The sequence below is a fragment of the Odontesthes bonariensis genome, chromosome 14 (genome assembly GCF_027942865.1).
Source record: "Odontesthes bonariensis isolate fOdoBon6 chromosome 14, fOdoBon6.hap1, whole genome shotgun sequence".
Classification (NCBI taxonomy): domain Eukaryota; kingdom Metazoa; phylum Chordata; class Actinopteri; order Atheriniformes; family Atherinopsidae; genus Odontesthes; species Odontesthes bonariensis.
This window is the reverse complement of record NC_134519.1, coordinates 34,118,983-34,138,991: the sequence shown is the minus strand read 5'-3', so window position 1 is coordinate 34,138,991 and position 20,009 is coordinate 34,118,983. Positions and strand designations below refer to the sequence as shown.

Here is a 20,009-nt window from a genome sequence, read left to right as displayed (position 1 = left end):
TTCAGTCAACCCGACTCAGTTTCGGGATTTATAGACTGCTTCGCACCCCAGAAGTCCTCAATCCTTCGTCCCAACTCTCGTCAGGGGAGAAGCCCTTCCGTGTCGGAATTCCCCTAATTTTATTTGTCTAGTCGACCCGGTACCTTTTCGGGAATTATAAACTACCACGCTACACGTAGCTATTCGTGCACGGCGACATCTCAATTTTGAAGACAAGTTCCCCGAATGGGATATTCATTTATAAAATGAATTTATCTTGTCTTTTATTTGTTCGAATTTACTTGTCAGGACACTTATTCACTTTCCCTGTGTGAGGCTATGTGTTTATACTTGACGTGTTACCATTCAATGCAAACATCAGACAGTACATTAACACTTGGATTTACCATGATCAGAGGACAACTCAATTCAGACAACTTCATTTAGGTTACCCAATATGCAGAAATTTCACATTTAGTCATTAAGGGGTTTTCTGCTCTCCTTAAGTTTTGGCGCCTCAAATTGTCTGAAAAAAGTCATCCCTCCAATCACCTCAAGCCATCCTCCGAGCCTGCCAACCTCGTGTCACGGCACCATTGTTGAGTTTTAATGAGTTTTAACTACGTACAGCCCTGTTACTAATGTGAGGAGAAGTTTGTCCTGGTTGATGTTGAAGTGCTTTCCAAAGGGATTTCCATACCAGCTCCCGGCCTTTTTAGACCCCCTTCCAACAACGTTTTTCAAAACATCTTATAAATTTTTTTAAATGTTAAATACTGAGCATTGTTAATTATTCTCTTCAAGTGGGAGTTTTTCTAACAGCAGTTAAGACTGCTGTGGTGGAACCGCTACCGAAGAAAAATAACTTTCATCCGTCCTCACTGATTAATTATTGGCCAATATCCAATTTATTTTATCATTTTGAAGTAAAACTTGTTTTCAACCAGTTGCATGACTTTTGAACCTCTCACAATAGAAATGAAAAGTATCAGTCTGGGTTTCGTTCTAACCACAGTACAGAAAGAGCTTTAGTCAAGATTGTAGTTTATTTGAATGTATTTATATATTCAATGTTTTTACTTCATCTCTACTTTACTTCCTCACTGATAGCGCTGCCTCAGTTCAGTTTTTAAATTCAGTTCAGTTTTATATTGTGGGCTCAACATGATTATGTGTGTGTGTGTGTGTGTGTGTAAGAGAGACAGAGAGAGAGAGACTGATACAATGGACTTTTATTTCTGGAAAGCACTTTGAATTTGAACTGTATGAAAAGTGCTATATAAATCGGGTTTGATTGTTTGATTGAGAAAAAAATAACGCCTCAGAATATGTAATGTACTACAATAAAGATGATTGCAGATGTTTTATTTTTCTCTCAAAATAGTCAGTGATTTTCTCTCTAAGAAGCAAATACATTTGAGTGGCCTTCATGTTATCATAGCCTTGATTCTTCAGGATAACACATATGATCTAGTAAATATAAACACAGTGATCACATGAAAAGCTCACCTCAGTTCCATCGTATTCTCTTCCCCATATCATGTCACATCCAGAGACAGTGGGATTCTTCTGAGCCGGCCTTATGCGGTGAGCCTCTCCAGGACTCTGAAATAAGACGTGCTGTGAAGAGGCTATTCACAGGCAATCTGCAGCTGCCAAGGCTTTCCTGCAGACCCTCCACACAGGACAGACCAAAGGATGGGACCCAGTCTCCCCCTGCAGCCCCCACCATCAAACACTCCAGGAGTCTTGGGACCCTGACAAGCTGCATATCAAGAGCCTAGTGAGTCAAGATCATGGAATCTTTTAAGTGATATGCTTTTCATGTTTTTTTATATCCACCATATGTTTAAATGAGCCAAATACATGAGTTTAAATACATTTTAAACAACATCACAGGAGTTCCTTTTTTCTCTCCTCAAAAAACAAGGTCATCTTTTTTTAAGATTAATGGATCTTGGATTAATGGATATTTTCTAGATATTTTCTGGAAAAAGTTTATTTGCACCCTAAGGTTTTGATTCAACAAAGATGGTACTGAAGGCATTACTCTTCAAGCTAAACAATTAGTGCTATAAAAGACATAGGACAAACAAGGCCATTATTACTGTTGCCAATACAACTTTTAAGCTGCTGCTGCTGCAAATATATCTGTAGGTTTTTTGCCCCTCTTCTTTACACTCAATGTGTACATGCGTCTGTGTGCGTGTGTGAATGTGCGTACACTACCACCATTGTCTTTACCTCGTGTGTTTAGGGAATCCAGCCTGACGTGTTTTATTACGTTCGTAGAAGTAGTGCCTGTCAGGCGTGACCAGATATGGCTGTGCTCTGCAATGAAGATAGTGTTGTCTTTGTTATGTTTTCAGGTTGTCCATCTAGTTCTCGTGAACATGATATTTTGGAACAGCTCAATGGGTTTGGCACGAACAATAACTTGGACTCGATGTGATCACAAGCCAAAGTGAACTCACTAAACAGGCTTTTGACAATGACTCAATCATTTTCAAAAAAGACATAGCACGTAACTCAAAGACACATGATGTAAACACTAGCAAGCAGATTAAGTGTGTCAAGCTCAAAATGTGGGTATTTTTCATTCAGTTTACCTGCAGATTCCTCCTACTTTGGGAAAAGGGCCACGTGCCCTCCTGTTTACAAGCTGCTCGTGCGGTTTTGATGGAGTACTAGAGAAACTGTTTATGGAGAAGCATTGAAAGCCACAGAATATTTCAATCGGAAAATTTCATAATAAATTCAATTATTTTATTGTACATGTCATATATCAAAGGTAACATCAAACTAGTTTTGACAACTTCTAAAACATTCACATGATGAAGGCTGCTATTAGTTGATACTGTAGGTGCACCGTAGCCAGTACATAATTATTGTGCAATGTTCAAATAGATGTTCACACTAGATTAGTGAAGACAGTGTGGAAAATGAGTCTAACTATGTGGCCCCTGCCCCTGTCAGCTGTGTGCTCCTCTCTTGCTTGGAACATGTTCTATTTTGTCAACATGAATGTCCTGAAAGCTCCCTCATAAGCTCCCCATTCAGAATTTAGAAAAGCATAAAAAAACAACGATTCTTAGATTTTGTTTTTCATGCAGACCATATGATTTGTATTGTTGACTTTTCTTCATTTGTATATATACAATTAGTTTTGCATTGCAAACCTGCAACATATTCCAAAAATGTTGGGGCAAAAAAGGTTTTACTGTTTTGTAATGTTGCTGTTCCCTTTCCTGAGACTTAAAAGATGTTCTGGCATTCAGGATCCCAACCCATGAAGTGTTTCTATCTTTCTTTTGCCCCATTCTTCCTGCAGCAGAACTGTGTCATTGTTGGCGCTTTTTTCGCCTCACTATTTCCCAAGGATTCTCCATTGGACTGCAAACCAGCCACTCCAGTCTCTTACCCTCTTCTTCCTTTGTAATGTATGCAGGATGTGTTTTTGCTTTGTTTTGTAGAAAATACAGGGAGGTACCAGGAATATGGACTTTCCATATCATCTCACATCTGACACACACTTCATGTTGTTATAAATTTCCAGACTTTTGATCAGAGCATGGCCTCTGGTTTTGTAAACTTTGAATTAGGCTTTTTTAGAGCAACAGCTGTGAGCATGCTGCTTTTACACCAGATGAACCCAGGATATGAATTAGTTGGAGGCAGTGAGCTTGCATGAGGCATCTGGCTAAAAAGATAAGAGAATAAACAGTCATTATCTATCAATAGACATAGTCCCTTGTCTTACATAAAAAAGCCTTCTCATAGGAATCTAAATGTAGGCCTGACCAAATTAATGAAATATGCTACTTTATAAATCTTTTATACGCACTGTGAGTTGACAGCAGTTGTATGTTAGGGAGTAACTTGATCACTAAGTTTTCAGAAAGTAATACAGTGAGTCTTAACGTCTTATGCAATATCATATGAATTAGAAATTATTGCTCTCTTACATGCGACCCATCAGAGGTAAGTCTTAATGAACTTTAGCGACCCCATTTAGAACCTGCTGAAATGTCATCACAGGAATATACACTCTGTTCTCCCTTCAGTTGGAACTTTGAAGCCCTCCCCTCTGCCTATGTCGTTTGAATGATGATGCATTTCAGGGACAGGATTGGTTTGGGGTCTAAGATTATCTTCAGATGTGTTGAAGTCTTTGGAAAAGAGCATCTTTGCTGTTGGGCATTAGAAAAAAAAAATCATTTCTGAAATTTTCCACTGAATTCTCACTCACTCAACAAAAGTTAAAAGTTAACATGACATTGCTAGTGGAGTGCTTTGTGTATCAGCCTGTTTACATGTTTCCTGTAATAACAGAATTCAGAAAAAAACACAGCCAGATCTGACTGATGACTTCCTGTAGCCTGATCAGGAATTGTCCACATTTTGGCAATTGGTCATAAAAGGAGAATAATATATATATATTTTTTTTGTCACTGTTGGCCTGATTGTTGGTGTGAAAGTTATGTATAGTAGAAGGTATATCGTAGAAAAACCTAAAGAATAAATTTGATTTCATGGAGACTTTAAATCTAATGCGCACCCTTCTATTAGCTGGGACTTGGTTTCCATCAACTCTTGAGAAATCTATTTATTTCCCAGATGAAAATCATTCTATTCTGTTTACCAACTGGATGGACAGATATAGCACATCAGAGCTCTGCCAGTGTGCTCTGTAGTGTTGGACAGGTAGTATAAAGAACTGAAAAAGTTCCTGGAAACAAAGGAAAGAGAACTGAGACTGAACTAACAATTGGGTCAAAATGAAATCTTTCTCAACCATGGCGATATTTCTCATCACCTCACATGAATACATTTTCACGTTATATACAGAAATATCAGTCAGCATCAGACAGCACAGAAGCCTTTTTCACAAGATAAGCTCAAGTTTCTTGAATTCATTTCTCTACATTGTTTATTTAATTCTAATATTTGACGGCAACCTCTTATTGCAGATTCTCAGTGAAGACAGCAGATCTCGTGACAGTTAATAACCCTCCAGAGAATTATGATTCAAATTTGATGGCGAGCACTGAACGTCATGTCTACTGTGTGATGAAAGAGATCAATCGGAGTACGTATATTTAGTCACTGACTGTTTTTATACTGCCCTCTTAAATCTTTAGAGACATGCTTTTGTGGCAACAGCTGCTCTAAACTTTCTCGACTTGTTTTTGTCCAAGTAAAAGTTGCTCTGTTTTGCAGTCCTGTGTCAGATGTTCCAGCTTCCTAGGTTATTTCAGTTTGCCGTGACAGTACTGGTGTAAGCTATAAGTCCAGAGTCACCAGAGCACCTTTTCTCACTCTTTAGGGATAAAGAGAGATACTAGAGGGAGGAGGGGTGGGTCAGGGTGCGGGTTGTGAAAATGATGTTGCCTCTGGTCACAGATAGAGAACGCCATCGTGACAGCACCCATGCTCTCTATAGCTTTTATCTACCTCTGCTTTTTATAGTCAAAGGCTGTTCATGTGACTCCTGGTGAACTAAGAGCATGTGAAAGGCATGAGGAAATGTGCAACTCAACAACAAGTAGCACCTCTGGAAGCAGAGAAAAAACTTGAGTGTGCCAAGATCAAGTGAAAATAAAGAAGGTGAAAGTTGCAGTTGGAATGAGAGTAAGGAAGGTTAGCTGGAGGGCTGAGCCAGGCTACGGCTCAATGTTTATACACTAGAGGAACTTAGGGAGGAAGTAATTATGGAGCATAGTTTGAAGTTGATGAACAATATGTTCCGTAAGATTGTGACGGAGGGAAGAGAAAGGCAGAGGGTTGGAGTGAGGAAAAGAGAAACACAAGGAGGTGATCTGTCTTGGTTTCCTTCACTGTAAATCAGACATCCATATTTAGTTTGAGAGAGGGAAGGCCTATATCAGTAATGTAAACAAAGCCTGGGGGAGGGAAGCAGGGGCAGTACATCAACACTCATGTTTTAGTCCATTTCTCAGCACAGCAGTTATCAGGACTTATCACTGGGAAACAGACAAGAAAGACAACGGATCTTAGAGGTTTACTATGAAAGTAGATAATCTGATAGGGCAGTTGCTTTTTAAATTTTTGTTTTATTTTTTTATTTTTAAAGCAACTTGCTGTAACCTTGAGAATAGTTATAAACAAACCCGTGGTAGTTTTAACTGTGAAGAAGGGCTGGATTTGTGGCACTAACTTCTTCTGGATTTGGAAAACTTAGAGAGACTGCCATTGGAAATAAAGCACCTCTGTCATATGTCATGCCACAAAAAATCCTCTAAGAGAGAAAAAGAAGGATAAAAGACTAATCCTGGGTTACAAGTGTGGAGCAAAAGGAGTGACTTCTCGACAACTGACAATCCACCGCTCACTATGAGTGACCTGTGCTCTGAGAGCTCTGAGGAAGAGCAGTGTGAAGTCAATGAAACGTCATGGAAACGAGATGGATCTCTTCCCATCATTCAGCTCCTTTCCAGGTCCAAAGCAGGCTTAGCAGCAGGATCTCCAAAGATCTCGCCCAAGGATTCACCCCGTGGGTCACCTCGAAACTCCCCACTCCTCTTCAGAAAACTGCTGATGAACCGCAGTATCAACCTCCAGAGGCGCCGCTTCACACTGGCTCATACGCCCAGGTATCTTTCACTCTCAGGCCAAGATGGCGAGCCTGACAGTGCTTTGTGCTCCATTGAATGAATAACTATTCAGATTCAAATCTGACTGTGCAGATAATTTTCTTGTGCTTTCTCTTGCTTCTGGTAAATAATTCAGATCAGACAACAGAGGTGTTGAACGACCCCTGTGACCCACTTTTTACATTGAGTGAAATTCTTATCCGATTGTTCTGTAACAAACTTATTATTGGACCACCACTTTTAGGACACGTCACTGAATAGGAACAGTCAAGTGCGATACTTTTGATGAGAGGTTTCTTTAGCACTTAGTTTTTCTCAGTCACTTTGGTTCATTTCATGAAGCAGTCTAAAAACGTCTTTTTTATGACAGCTGTTTCATGGGATATCACAACTCCATTTAATGACAGCAAAAGGTAGTTGTTGACCCAAAACGTTACATTACTGCTTCACTTTGTTATTTTGTGATTTGTGTTAAGAGGTGCGTATTACTCTGAGCTTTTTAGATTTCAGTGTCAGTGGTTGCAAAAAGACCTCTGGGAAAAGACAATACTGTACAATAGCCTACTGTGGTACATAGGAATAGGACATACACAGTTTTACAATAAAGGTATTTTTGTTTCAGTTAATTCTATTATAACAAAGTTGATTATACTACAAAGTGAGATCAATTTACAAGGTACAATAGAGCTTTAAAATATGTATTAAAGGTGTTACATAGAATGTATAAAAAGATGGAATCAATCATCCACTGTTGGACAGTGAGCTGTATGCAGCACACACACACACAAACCCATAAAGTAACACCCCTCCTCCATTTGCACTTTTAAAAAATGTCCTCCCTCCTCTCCACCTTTAAGCCCACGTGATTGTGCTTGCACGCAGACACATGCCCACACACCAAAATGATAATCAACAGATTGAAAACACTTCATTGTTCAATCACTATGTTCTGTAGGGGGTGTGAAGTGTTGTCAGTTATGTTTAGTAACTTATGCAGCCTTCCCCTTCACACTTCAAGAGCTCCAGAGCAGTTCCCAGCACAGTGCACAGTATTTTTATTAGCACAATACATGGCACTAGAAAAAAAACAAAAACATTTTGTTAGTCCAAATATAACTGCACTATTAATTGCAATGTAAACATTGAACAAACTGAACATAACTGTGATAAATGAAGCTTCTCAAATCTAAGACTAACACAAAAATATAGTGCAGTTATGCTTTGAATTGCTCCTGCATCTTTTTGTCAAAATAGTAAAGCATAAGTGTATATTAATACAACCAAATTACAAAGAAGCTCTTATTATCCTATTTTTCTGTCATTTGTGAGACAGCTAAATGCATCCGAAATTGGGATTGAAAATGACCCCATTGATTTTACGTTTTCGGACTGTCACTCTGCTCGAGTAAAATCCTAATTTTGTAACTACAGCTTCATCTGACATAATCATTTATTGAATAACTTTAAGATGTCTGTGCAGTGAACTCTACCGTATATACTTACATGTACACAGAGACAGTTAGAAGTAGCAATGCCTTAAACATTTCTTCACACAGTTCACAGCGTCTCAGCTTGAGGTACAGTGCATCCGGAAAGTATTCACAGTGCTCCACCTATGTCACAGACTTATTCCCAAATAGATTCAATTCATCTTGCACCTCAAAATTCTACACACAATGTCACAAAATGACAAAGTGAAACATGTTTGTTTGAAACCTTTGCAATTTATTAGAAATAAAAAATAAGGGGTAGTCGGTGGCGTAGTGGATTAAGCAGGCACCCCATGTACAGAGGCTACAGTCCTCGCTGCAGCTGGCCCCGGTTTGAGTCACGTATCGGACGGCCCTTTGCTGCATGTCATTCCCCCTCTCTCTGCCCCTGCTTCCTGTCTCTCTTCAACTATCCTGTCCATTAAAGGCATAAAAGCCCAAAAAATAAATATAAAACTTTTACGTAAGTATACTCAGCGTTTGCTCAATACTTTGTTGAAGCATCTTTGGCAGCAATTACAGCTTCAAGTCTTTTTGAGTATGATGCTACAAGCTTGGCACCTATTTTTGGGCAGTTTCCCAAACTCTTCTTTGCAGAACCTCTCAAGCTCCATCAGGTTGGATGCGAAGCGTCTGTGCGCGGCCATTTTCAATTCTCTCCAGAGATGTTCAATTATGTTCAAATTGTCGAGTTGTCCTGAAGCCACTGCTTTGTTATCTTGTCTGTGTGCTTTGGGTCTCTGAAGCAGATTATCATCGAGGATGTCTCTGTACATTGCTGCATTCATCTTTACCTTGACCCTGACTAGTTTCCCAGTTCCTGCTGCTGAAAAACATCCCCATAGCATGATGCTGCCACCACCATGCTTCACTGTAGGGATGGTATTAGCCAGGTAATTACCAGTGCCTGGCTTCCTCCAGACATGATGTTTGGCATTCAGGCCAAAGAGTTCAGTCTTTGTTTCATCAGACCAGATCATTCTCATGGTCTGAGAGTCTTTCAGGTGCCTTTTGGGTAAACTCCAGGCGGGCTGTCATGGGCCTTTCACTGAGGAGTGGCTTCCGTCTCGCCACTCTACCATACAGGCCTGATCGGTGGAGTGCTACAGAAATGCTTCTCCTTCTGGAAGGTTCTCCTCTCTCCACAGAGCAATGCTGGTGCTCTGTGAGAGTGACCATCTGGTTCTTGGTCACCTCCCTGACTAAGACCCTTCTACCCCGATCACTCAGAGTGGACGCGTGGCCAGCTCGAGGAAGAGTGCTGGTGGTTCCAAAGTTTTTTCATTTACGGATGATGGAGGCCACTGTGCTCATTGGGATCTTCAATGCTGCAGCTTTTTTTCTCTAGCCTTCCCCAGATCTGTTCTTCCATACAATCCTGTCTCAGAGGTCTACAGACAATTCCTTGGACTTCATGTCTTGGTTTGTGCTCTGACATGCACTGTCAACTATGGGACCTTTTATAGAAAAGTGTGTGCTGTTCCAAATTATGACCAATCAACTGAATTTACCACAGCTGGACTGCAATCATGTTGTAGAAACTTCTGAGGATGATCAGTGGAAACAGGATGCACCTGAGCTCACTTTTGAGGGTCATGGCAAACGCTGTGAATACTTATATAAATGTTTTATTTATTTATTTATTTATTTAAGGTTTTGATGTAAAAGATTAATTGAATCTTTTTGGGAATAAGGCTGTAACATAGGATATTGTGGAAAAAGTGGAGCACTGTGAATGCTTTCCAGATGCACTACATGCATGGTCAATAGCTCAGTTACGCTCCCCTGCATGTTCACTAGGACAAGGACAGTGGTCCAGTTGAATGGCCCAGATGAGCTTTGAGTGTGTGCCGTGACAAGTCAAGAACCTTTTTTTTTTGTTTACTTCCTGGTAATATTTCTTTCACAAAAAGACCTTTGTTTACAAACAGGTTATTTTGTAAGTTTTTGCTCTACTGGCACTTTCTGTACCGATGAGGCTTTAATGATAAGTCTTCCATGTGGACCAAGTTGTACTAGGTTCACAATTTTGCTTTTTTATCACAATTTTTAATTTACTCCCCTCAATTTATTGTGAAAAAAACATTTGACTTCTGCTTCTGTGGTTCAGGATTAATAGATCTTTTATAATTGTTAATTAAGCCATCCACCAAAATGCCAATAAGAATCATTTGAAACAAATTTGGCTTAACTTTAAAAAAGTAAAGTCACTCTCTTTCTGTACAAATTTGATAATGAAATGAAAACTTTCATCCACAATGCAAAAGTTTTTTCATTGCAAATTCATGTTTCAGGGCCTGGATAGTTGCCTCTGTCAGATAAAGCAATTATTTTGACTCTTCAAAGAAAACCCCCATTTCATGCTGAATCTTTTGGTACAGTTAAATGCACAACGGCTTTTCACCAATTTAGGTTTCTGTTATCATGGTGGTCAAACAGCTTGAAGGTCAAGTGTCTTTTTGCTGGTCGTTGGGCATAATCTGAGTGCTGTTTTCATTGGCTTGTCTCAGTCATTGTGATCAGTGTTCTGGTGTTCATTCTTAAAAAGTTTTACAATTGATTAGATGTTAGTCTTTAAGGAAATGTATTTTTTGACCAATCAGGTTTCCAATTGCAAATTTATGGTCACTTCAGCTTACAAAAAGCCCAAGTTGATGATAAAGATGACCAAAGGTCAAACTCAAATGTTCTAAACAGCTGTTTCAAAAACAGATTAATATTTCACAGTGACTATGTCTTTCTTTCATATACAGTCTATCGTTATTAAATCAGTTTTCAGTGCTTTAAGTAAAAAAAATTTTAACCAGAATGTGTCAGAGAAGATTTGCACAGATAGTTTAGTTTCCCATACCTGCCGTATCAATTTCTGATTGTCCCTCAACATAACAATTTTGACATACCTCTTTATTAAGGGTATTTGGTCGAAGCTAACAGTAATGCTTTCCTCCTAAACTGCTGAAACTAAAAGTTTTCCCTTTCCCTAGTTTTGCTATGGGGCTATTACCTTAAGAAACTTATGTTAACGTACTGTCTCTCTGTCATTACAGAGTGCGTTACATTAACGCACTCTTCTTACAAATACTTTGTACATATATAGATATTTTTTTAATTTTTTACATTTATTACTTTATTTTATTATTATTAGATTTTTTGTTTTTATGGCACCAAACAGACCAGGCCAAATTCCTCGTGATGTAAAAATTACGTGGCAATAAAACCTTTTCTGATTCTGATTCTGATTCTGAAACTAAATAAAGAGAAGTCCTCTGAGTTCTCTGCTCAGTAGGTACTGGGAGTACATGGAGACTTATGTGTTTGCTCTTAGAAGCAACAGTAGGATTCAAGGATTCAAGGATTCAAAGGTTTATTGTCATATGTGCAGTTAGAAACGTGTTTCCCTAAACAATGAAATTCTTTTCTTTGTTGCCCGCACTGGATGTCCAAATGTATAATAATAAAGATAAGAAAGATAAAATAAGCATGCAACAACAATATTCTATTGGTTTCTTAAATAAAATAGAAATATAGAAATAAAAATATAGAAATCTGGCCTGTATACATAATGTGCAGTAGTAGAGCATTTGGTAGAGCATTTTATTCATAGCTGAGAAATTCTAGCAAATAAAAGCACTTGTGGACTTTTTATACCACCTGTATGCAATCAGTCGATATTCTCCTGTCAGCCTCTGATTCCCAGATTGTGCACCAGATAGTCCTGTAGTCTGGCCTTCCAGCTTTTCCCTAGTATGTCATGTGTACTTTCATATGATTTATGTCCGTTGCCAGTATTTGCTCTTTGTCTTCCCTTTGCTAATTCCTACTGTGCTCCTTGGGTGGCTGTGTCTCAGTTGATGGAGAAGTTTCTTTCTAAACCTTCCCCCTGGAAGGTTGGTGGTTCAATTCCAGTGAATCAAAGTACCCCTGTTGCAAGGTACTAACCTCCTTCTTGCTCCTTTGTTCATTAACGTAAGACTGTAGCAGAAAAGCGTTGTGTATAAAGTTAATAAATAATTAATTATACATGTATGTATATATGCATAGATTTATATGTACACATGATAGAAACACATGTAAAGTAAAAACACATGTAAAATGCTTTGTAGAACCTAGACAAGGTTAAAAAGGTGCTATAAAAGTGGATAACTTACCAATTTCAGTTGAACATGGTTTTTCTCTGTCCCCTACTTGGAGAACAGGAACCTGTTTATGACTCTTGCTTTTAGTGGGAAAAATTTCTCTTTTTACCGGCCATTACTGTAACATAGCTGCTCATTTATTCAAGAAAGCGGATTTTTTTGGCCAGGTGGTGGAGATGCTTATTCGGTGCAGACCTCAAAAGTGAATGCCAACCTCAACCTTCAGGCATGCTTTGACGTAAAGAAAAAGGACAAAATTAAAGGGGTCGGTGATGGTTGTCATAAACACATGTGGTACACTTCCTGTTTTATTTTGCAAATGTATTGTACTTACTCTTTTCAACCGACTTCCGGTTTTGTTTTTCTTTCCAGCTACATACTCTTGGTTGTCATTTGGAATTATACACCTTGTATTGCTCCCCTTGTTTCAGTCACTCCTTTCTAGATTTGTATATGTTCCTATATTTCTAGGCTTGTTGTTCTGTGATATTCCTTGTAAGTGTTTGACCTCAGGCTCTTTTGTCTTTAGCCTTGTCTGTAATTATTGTGGTTTCCTTCTGGATTTTTGACTATTGTTGTGTTCCTGCAATTTGATTCTGTCAGATCTGTCTGATAAAATTTCTATGCTGACTTATTATCTGGTTTTGAGTGCTGCTCTGTCAATACACATTGGATTTTACTTGTGTACATGTGTAAATCCGATCCATATGTTTGAGACTTTTCTTGGTCTGTCATCACAGGGCGGTGTTTTCTCATGTTGAGAAACACACTGTCAGCACAGTCTCACTTTCCATAATGTTTTGAATGGTTATTGTTATGCGATGATCAACCCAAACTGCATATTTGTTCATTTCTAAACCTAATCTATAGTCTATTCCTTACTCTGGCCACATATTTTCCTCACATGTAGCCCTAACCATGTATTTCTGGTGCCTAAACCTAACCAATTGCATATGACAGCTTAATTGAAAAGTGACAGCTTTATTCAATTGAATTCAATTCAGTTTTATTTATATAGTGCCAAATCACAGCAAATATTTTCTCAAGGCACTTGAAAGATACAGTCTAATTCAAACCAATTAGAATCTAGTTAATATTGATACAATGAGAACTCAGTCAAATCAAATTAATTAATTTCCAAATTGGTCCAATTCATGCAGAGCCAATTAAAAAAAGTTGCCTGCAAACCAACAGAATACACTGACATTTCTCTTTGATCCAATCCTCCATCATGAGCATGCACGAGGTGATGGTAGAAAGAAAAAACTCCCTTTTAACATGATAAAGCTCTGACAGAACCAGACTCAGGGAGGGCAGCCATCTGCCTCAACCGCCTGGGGGGTGGGTGTACAGGAAAGAGGGGACAGCAATAATGTTGTATGTTCAACATGTTTTAGAAAATGTTCTTTTCAAAGAGGCAGGTAAAAATGACAACCACTCCTTTTGAAACAGTCTCAAGTACTGCAAAATGCAGACATTTCACTTTTTTTTAATGTAATCATAGACAAGCAACAATTTTCCATTTTGCAAGTATTGTGAGTTCTGTAATGTCCAACATAGCTATTTATGTGTTCTGGAGTGAGACTGTGTTGGTGAAGCATATCTTAGAAGTAATTACACCCTTGCATAATATAACTGAATTGCCAAATTATTCATAATTCTTTGCCTTCTTATGACCAATTAAAAAAAAATATACAGTCACAAAAAAAGGAAGTCTATCCTTTTTTTTTTTGAAAGTCTTATGTTGGGCAAAAATCTAAATTATGGCCCTAAATTACAGTAAACAAGACTACAAGTATGGACTCTTTAGAAGGATTGTTAGCAAATAATCTTCATCCTAACAAGAACATGGCAGCATGGCTTAGATTTGCACAGTTGATTCTGAACAAACCTCAAGACTTCTAGAACAATGATCTTTAGACAGACAAGACCAAAATGGAGATGTTTGGTAAAATGCCAATGCAGCTTATCAGGCAAACACCTCATACCAACTGTCAAGCATGAAGATGAAGGGGTGATATTTTGTGTTTGTTTTGAGCCCAAAGAACCTGGGCACCTTGTAGTCACGAGTCAGACATATCCCAAAGTATTCTAGAGTCAAATGTGAGGCCATCTCTCCAGCTTAAACCTGTCCAAAATAGGGTCATGCACCAGGACAATGATCCTAAGCACACTAACAAACAGGCTGAAAAGTAGAATAACCCAGGTGTCACAATTATCCAGTCAAAGTTCAGACCTCAACCTCATTGAAATTCTGTGGCGAAACCTTAAAAGAACTGTGCACAAACGAATACCCCTAAACCTAAATGAACTGAAGCAATGTTGGAGAGAAGACTGAACCAGAATTTCCACACAATAATGTGAGATACAGAAAATAATAACTTCTAGTTATTGTTTATAAAGGTGGTTCTACAAGCTGTTGAATCATGGGTTGTAGTTTTTACACATTAGCCCTGCATTTTGGCTGATCTCTTTTTGATCAATAAATAATGGCATGGTGTATTATGTTTGTCTTAAGTTGTATTTACCTAATTTAAGACTTGACATATTGCTTTATGTCCTGACAAGTTCAGCCCTTGCAGTGAAAGAGAGTGCTTTCTTTTTTACATCTATGCAGTTTTTAAAAAAATAGAAAGAAACTCAGTAAAACAAAAGTACATTTATCCTACTATTGCCGAGGACCTGTACATAAAAGTTATTGATGGTGAGATCACTGAAACAGTATAAGAAACACATGTGATTTCCATTTTGGTCAATTGCATTTGCATTGCATTGTTTGCCTAATTAGGAGGCTGCACGGTGGTGTGGTGGTTAGCACCGGTGCCTCACAGCAAGAGAGTTCCAGGTTCAACTCCCAGCTGGTTCTTTCTTTGTGGAGTTTGCATGTTCTCCCCGTGGGTTCTCTCTGGGTACTCCGGCTTCCTCCCACTGTCCAAAAAACATGCATGTTAGGCTAATTGGTGTCTCTAAACACTCCCTAGGAGTGAGTGTGAGTGGTTGTTTGTCTCTGTGTGGCCCTGTGATGGACTGGCGGCCTGTCCAGGGATGTATCCCGCCTCTCGCCCGATGACTGCTGGGATAGGATCCAACCCCCCGCGACCTGACTGAAGGATTAAGCCGGAATAGAAAATGGATGGATGCCTAATTAGGCTATGAGTCCAAGATTAGCTTTGTTCTTCTGCATTTCTGCAAATAACTGCAAGGAAAAGAAATGTCAGAGGAGCTGAAAAAAATATTGTGAAACTTATTACTCACAGCAAAAAATCCTTTAAGTCACAGTTGCAGCATAGAAAGACACATAATACAATCAGTATTTCATGTATTTTAGGGAAGGTAAAGCAACGGAGCCAAAGAGCAGCTGAAAAAATAGTTCTTTAAAGAATAGCAATTATCATAAAATGTGTTCGATATTGGTATCTTCCATTCTATGAAGTATTGAAAAAAAAGATTTTAGAGAGAGATTTTAATCTCATAAAGGGAAGTCATATCCTACTTCAGTTCTGACATGTAATCTACTCACGTTCAGCACCTTAAAATGTATATTTAACATCTCAGGTTCCCAGTAAGTCTATTTTCAGACATAGATTCCAAAACCTGCTGTCAGATTTAGTGCTTCATTTCCTACAGCTCACACCTCGCATAAACTTGATATTTCCTGCAGAACATGAACATTTGAAATTTACTCATACATTACAGTGGTCATAAATCTTATTTGCATAGAGTGCAGTAGTCTTGCTATCCGACAGCTTTGCTCTGAAACCCGTGAATAGCTTTAGTTTTATGATACAATATTTCTTCAGGCCCATGATTTCAATGCAAATTAAACACTTAATTGGTGAATGACGTTAAAGCAAGCGTTGTTTGATCAGTTAAGTCATATTTGACCTTAACTTCTTCAAAAGGGAAGAAGAAACAACATCTAAAGTACACCTTGTTTTCTTTTAAATGTAAAGACTTTCGTTAATTGTAAAGCCCTGTAAAAGCAGTCTTAACTCACATGCACTGACACCATTGTCAGTGTTTATGCTCAGATTTAGTTAAAATGTTTGCAGATACAAGCTGTCTAAAGCTTGATGCAGGGGTATTAGATTACATCCACCTCTGTGAAATGAGATCTAAAGCATGAGAGAAACTTTAGCTGGTGCTGTAAAACCTTTCCTTGCTTTTACTGTCAAGAAATTAGTATTAAACAGTTCAGAACAAGCCAATAACTACAAAAGCTCATTCACCTTTATAAACACATACTGTTTAATGGTCTTTGAGAATGATAGACACATTTCTTTTCCAGGGTTTACTGATCTGTTTCTGAAGTGTTTCATTAGTTTCCGAGTGTCTGTTGAAAATGTAAATATTGGAGTGCATGATTCCAGCAGAGGGGATTTCAAGGCTCACTCTGAAAAGTCATGTGTTTGCAGGATAGCATAGATACTCAGTGTGACAGCTTTTATAAAACACAGACTGAAGTCAGACCATTTAGGAAGTCTCCCTCGGTAGGGTATGTGCAGTGTCCCACTGTTTCAAAGCTGAAATGAATGAGGAGATGAGTTATTGCAGGATGACTGGCAAGGAGGAGGATTTAAACAAACTGGGAATCCAGCGGAAAATAAATGTCTCAGGCAGCTCAAATTTAGAACATACTCGCAAAGTTATTTTCACTCAGTGACTAAGTTGATGAAGCCTCTTTTTCCACCCTAGAGACACCCTGTCAAATAGATTTTTTGTTGAAATAACATTTATAACTGTTTTTGCCAGTCAGCTTTTGGATGACACTTTTTTAGTTCTGTTATTTCTTTCATCTTTTAATTCTTTCATCTTCCTCGACTATACTGTCTTATTCAAAATTTGTTGAAGCAAACCAGCATCACCCATTTCTACCATTCTATTTTAGTATATAATACTAAAAGTGAGTTTATGTTATGCAATTCATTTTTCACAATTGTTATAGTTTTACCATAAAGTGGCATCTAAACCATTTGATAATACGGTTTATGTGGCTAGATTGATCGCAGAGGCAGGGCAGTTTCTCCTGTAATGCTGCCTGAGGCCTGGCATCCAGTAGTCGTTCATTATTTTGAGCTTCTTAAACTCTCCTCTGTCATCAAGTAATCTGCTGATTCTACAATTCCCCAGAACAGTGTTACTTCTAAATTCTATAAATATATAGCATTTTATTCAAATGTGTTGCTGGCATGGAATTCTACATTTTTTTTATATGTTTTCAGTACAAGATAGTATGTTATTGAAACATTGAGAATAATTTTCTTTGTACCTATGTTTGTTAAATAAGAGGTTCAGACAAACAAAATGTAGATTTAGATTTTTGATGCATTTTATAAAACAGTATCATAAAATATTTTAATCATGACATATGATAGAGCAGGAGGTATATTATCATCTGCTGAAGTTTTCTGTAACAGTGATATGTTGCTTAAGTCCAAATCAGTGGCACAGCCAAGGTGACAATCTGATCTTAATTCATCTTTAATTCCCTTCAGAGTGAGTCCGTTGAAAAAGACTTCAGGTTAGCCCTTCCACTCTCTCACAAAAGGTGCATTAAAGTTGTAGTAGTTGAAAAATATAATTTGTATAAAGATGAACATGCTATTCTTTCCACTAGAGGGTGCTACATTTTGAAATGTTGAAAGTGAACCTCTCATGAAGATGTCTGTTCCTGTAATAAATTAGAATAGGAAATAGATCAATTTTATTTTTGCACAAGTTAAAGTCTATACAGACCTAAGTATTAGCAAAGTATTAATATCTGTTTCAAAAATTACTTTTGGCTTTATCCTAATGAGAAATATTGCCAGATCAGCTGTTTTTAGGAGCGCTTTCTCTGGGCCTTGCATAGAGACAACAGAAAACGTACTATACATTTTCAAACACCACTTATGGGTATTCATTTGTTTGTTAGACAAATTACAGCATGAAAGCAGTACTAAGGATGAGGAAAAATTGAATCACCTTAAAAACAGTGTGCGCACACACCATATCGCTGTATTGATTCACCAATACATGACTACGGCTGCTGGCATTAGGTTCGTTACATATGAAGAGAAATTGAGAAATGGAACTTAACACACTCTTAACACACACAGTGTAACATTTTTGCCCTCTTCCAATCTCACCTCTGCAACTAAGTTCTGTTAACGTTGGTCTACTTTCTCAGTGTACTGGCAGTGTACTTTCTCTTTGTGTTGTTTGTGCGCACTGTCTCTCTCTCTCTCTCTCTCTCTCTCTCTCTCTCTCTCTCTCTCTCCTAACCACCCATTACCCCACCCCTTATCTCTCCCTCCACAATCCCTCTCTCTGCCTCTCACTCTCAGGGGAGATAGTGTTGTTTGTTGTTTTAAGCCTGAGTTTGGTCCCACCACTCTCAGGAGAGAAGAGAAGTTAGAGCAGAAGGCTGTAATGGCCCGCTAACAGGGACTAGATGGGACAGCCCACTCCATTGAGCATCTGATGGGATTGTACCACTTTTTCCAGATAATCTTTTCCCACTAAGAATAACTCTGCTCAGTCTGTTGGTGTGGACAGAACTTTTAAAGACAGAAAATACCTGTGGATCTTTGTTGAGGAATGTGTTTTTTGTTTTTTTAAGTTTTCCGCTCATTTGGAAGAATTCCAGCTTGTTGTCTTCAATTTACTCAATTTTGTGTATGTAGAAAAAAAATAAGCAAGGAAAGTGTTTGTATTGGGATGTCTCAGGTGAGCTGGAGGGAGAATGAAAAAGGAATTAGCCCAAGATGAGCTCTGACCGCCGACACCATCTTCAGTTTGATTCAGGCCCCTTACTTTCCCTGTGACTGGGATGATATGCTCCCTATCTTTAGGTCTTTAACATCCAAGACTCTTTCTCTCATCCAAGACGCCTTTTTTAGATTGCTGAGAGCCCACACGTGCACAGATACACTCCGAGCTGGTCCTTTGTGATTTCCTCCTTTTCCACAAACGCAAGTGGACATATCCTTACTGCTGGGACTTAAAACTTTGATGCACTTTGATTCACTTTGGTTTGTTGATTGTGAATTGAGCTTCATATGAACAAGTTTTTTCTAACAGATACAGGAGTAGGCTTTTCTTGGGTTTCTAGTCACTTTTTTTGCTTCTACCAGGTGCGGCTGAGGCCCTCGCATTTTGCTGTTTTACATCTTGAGGTTGTTTTGCGTCACTCTTTTTTGGATCTTGTCTTTTTTTGCACCATTGTTTCAAAGGAACCTATCTCCTGGTGCCAAAAGTTGTGACCAAGACAACACAAAAGAATTTGGACATCTTCTCCTTCTGATTAATGACACCATGGAAGTTTTTGCTCATGCCACAGAAGTTAAATTTGATCCTTTTCCACTCAAAGATGCCATTTTGACGATTCTCTGAACTTTACCCATGTCTTTTTGAGCACGTCAGTAAAATGATGAACAAAGATTCTCGCTTTTCGAGGAAGATGCACGGCAACTTTTCCACACGCAGGCACTCATGCATTGGGTATGTATCCAGTTGTTTATCAAAAGTTTTGTGATTTGGATTACTGATGCTTGTGGACAGGGGAGACAAAATAAGAAGAATGTGCTTTTCAGTCACAGTGTTCACAGTCCTATCATACTGCTGTTTATTTGCTGGTTTTGTGTTTCATTCAGAGTGTATTTCAGGGGTCCTGTTTGGTCATCATTATGTTTCATATTCCTTTTAGAGGACCCTTTAGATCACAAGAAGAATTTTTAAATGTATCTTAAATGTATTCAAGATGTAGCTCAGTGCAAATAAAAGCTTTATTTAGTGTTGAATAATCACTG

The 20,009-nt window shown here is 38.4% G+C and overlaps 2 protein-coding genes across 7 annotated transcripts in view; one reads left to right on the top strand and one right to left on the bottom strand.

Moving 5' to 3' along the window:
• Positions 1-20,009, top strand: part of pde4ca (phosphodiesterase 4C, cAMP-specific a) — a 58,487-nt gene that overhangs the window by 2,576 nt on the left and 35,902 nt on the right. For 2 of the 6 annotated variants that reach the window (XM_075484143.1, XM_075484142.1), the window contains exon 1: positions 5,461-6,593. In XM_075484143.1, the coding sequence (XP_075340258.1) occupies positions 6,334-6,593 (260 nt within the window). In that variant the 5' untranslated portion in view covers positions 5,461-6,333. Of the gene's footprint in view, positions 1-1,532; positions 1,763-5,460; positions 6,594-18,551; positions 19,702-20,009 lie in introns of those variants that run through there. The other 4 variants (XM_075484141.1, XM_075484145.1, XM_075484144.1 and 1 more) reach the window with 4 other exon arrangements.
• LOC142398654 (uncharacterized) lies at positions 8,837-9,874 on the bottom strand. The gene is given in 2 exon segments (XM_075482737.1): positions 8,837-9,427; positions 9,863-9,874. Coding segments are annotated over 2 exon segments (603 nt in total).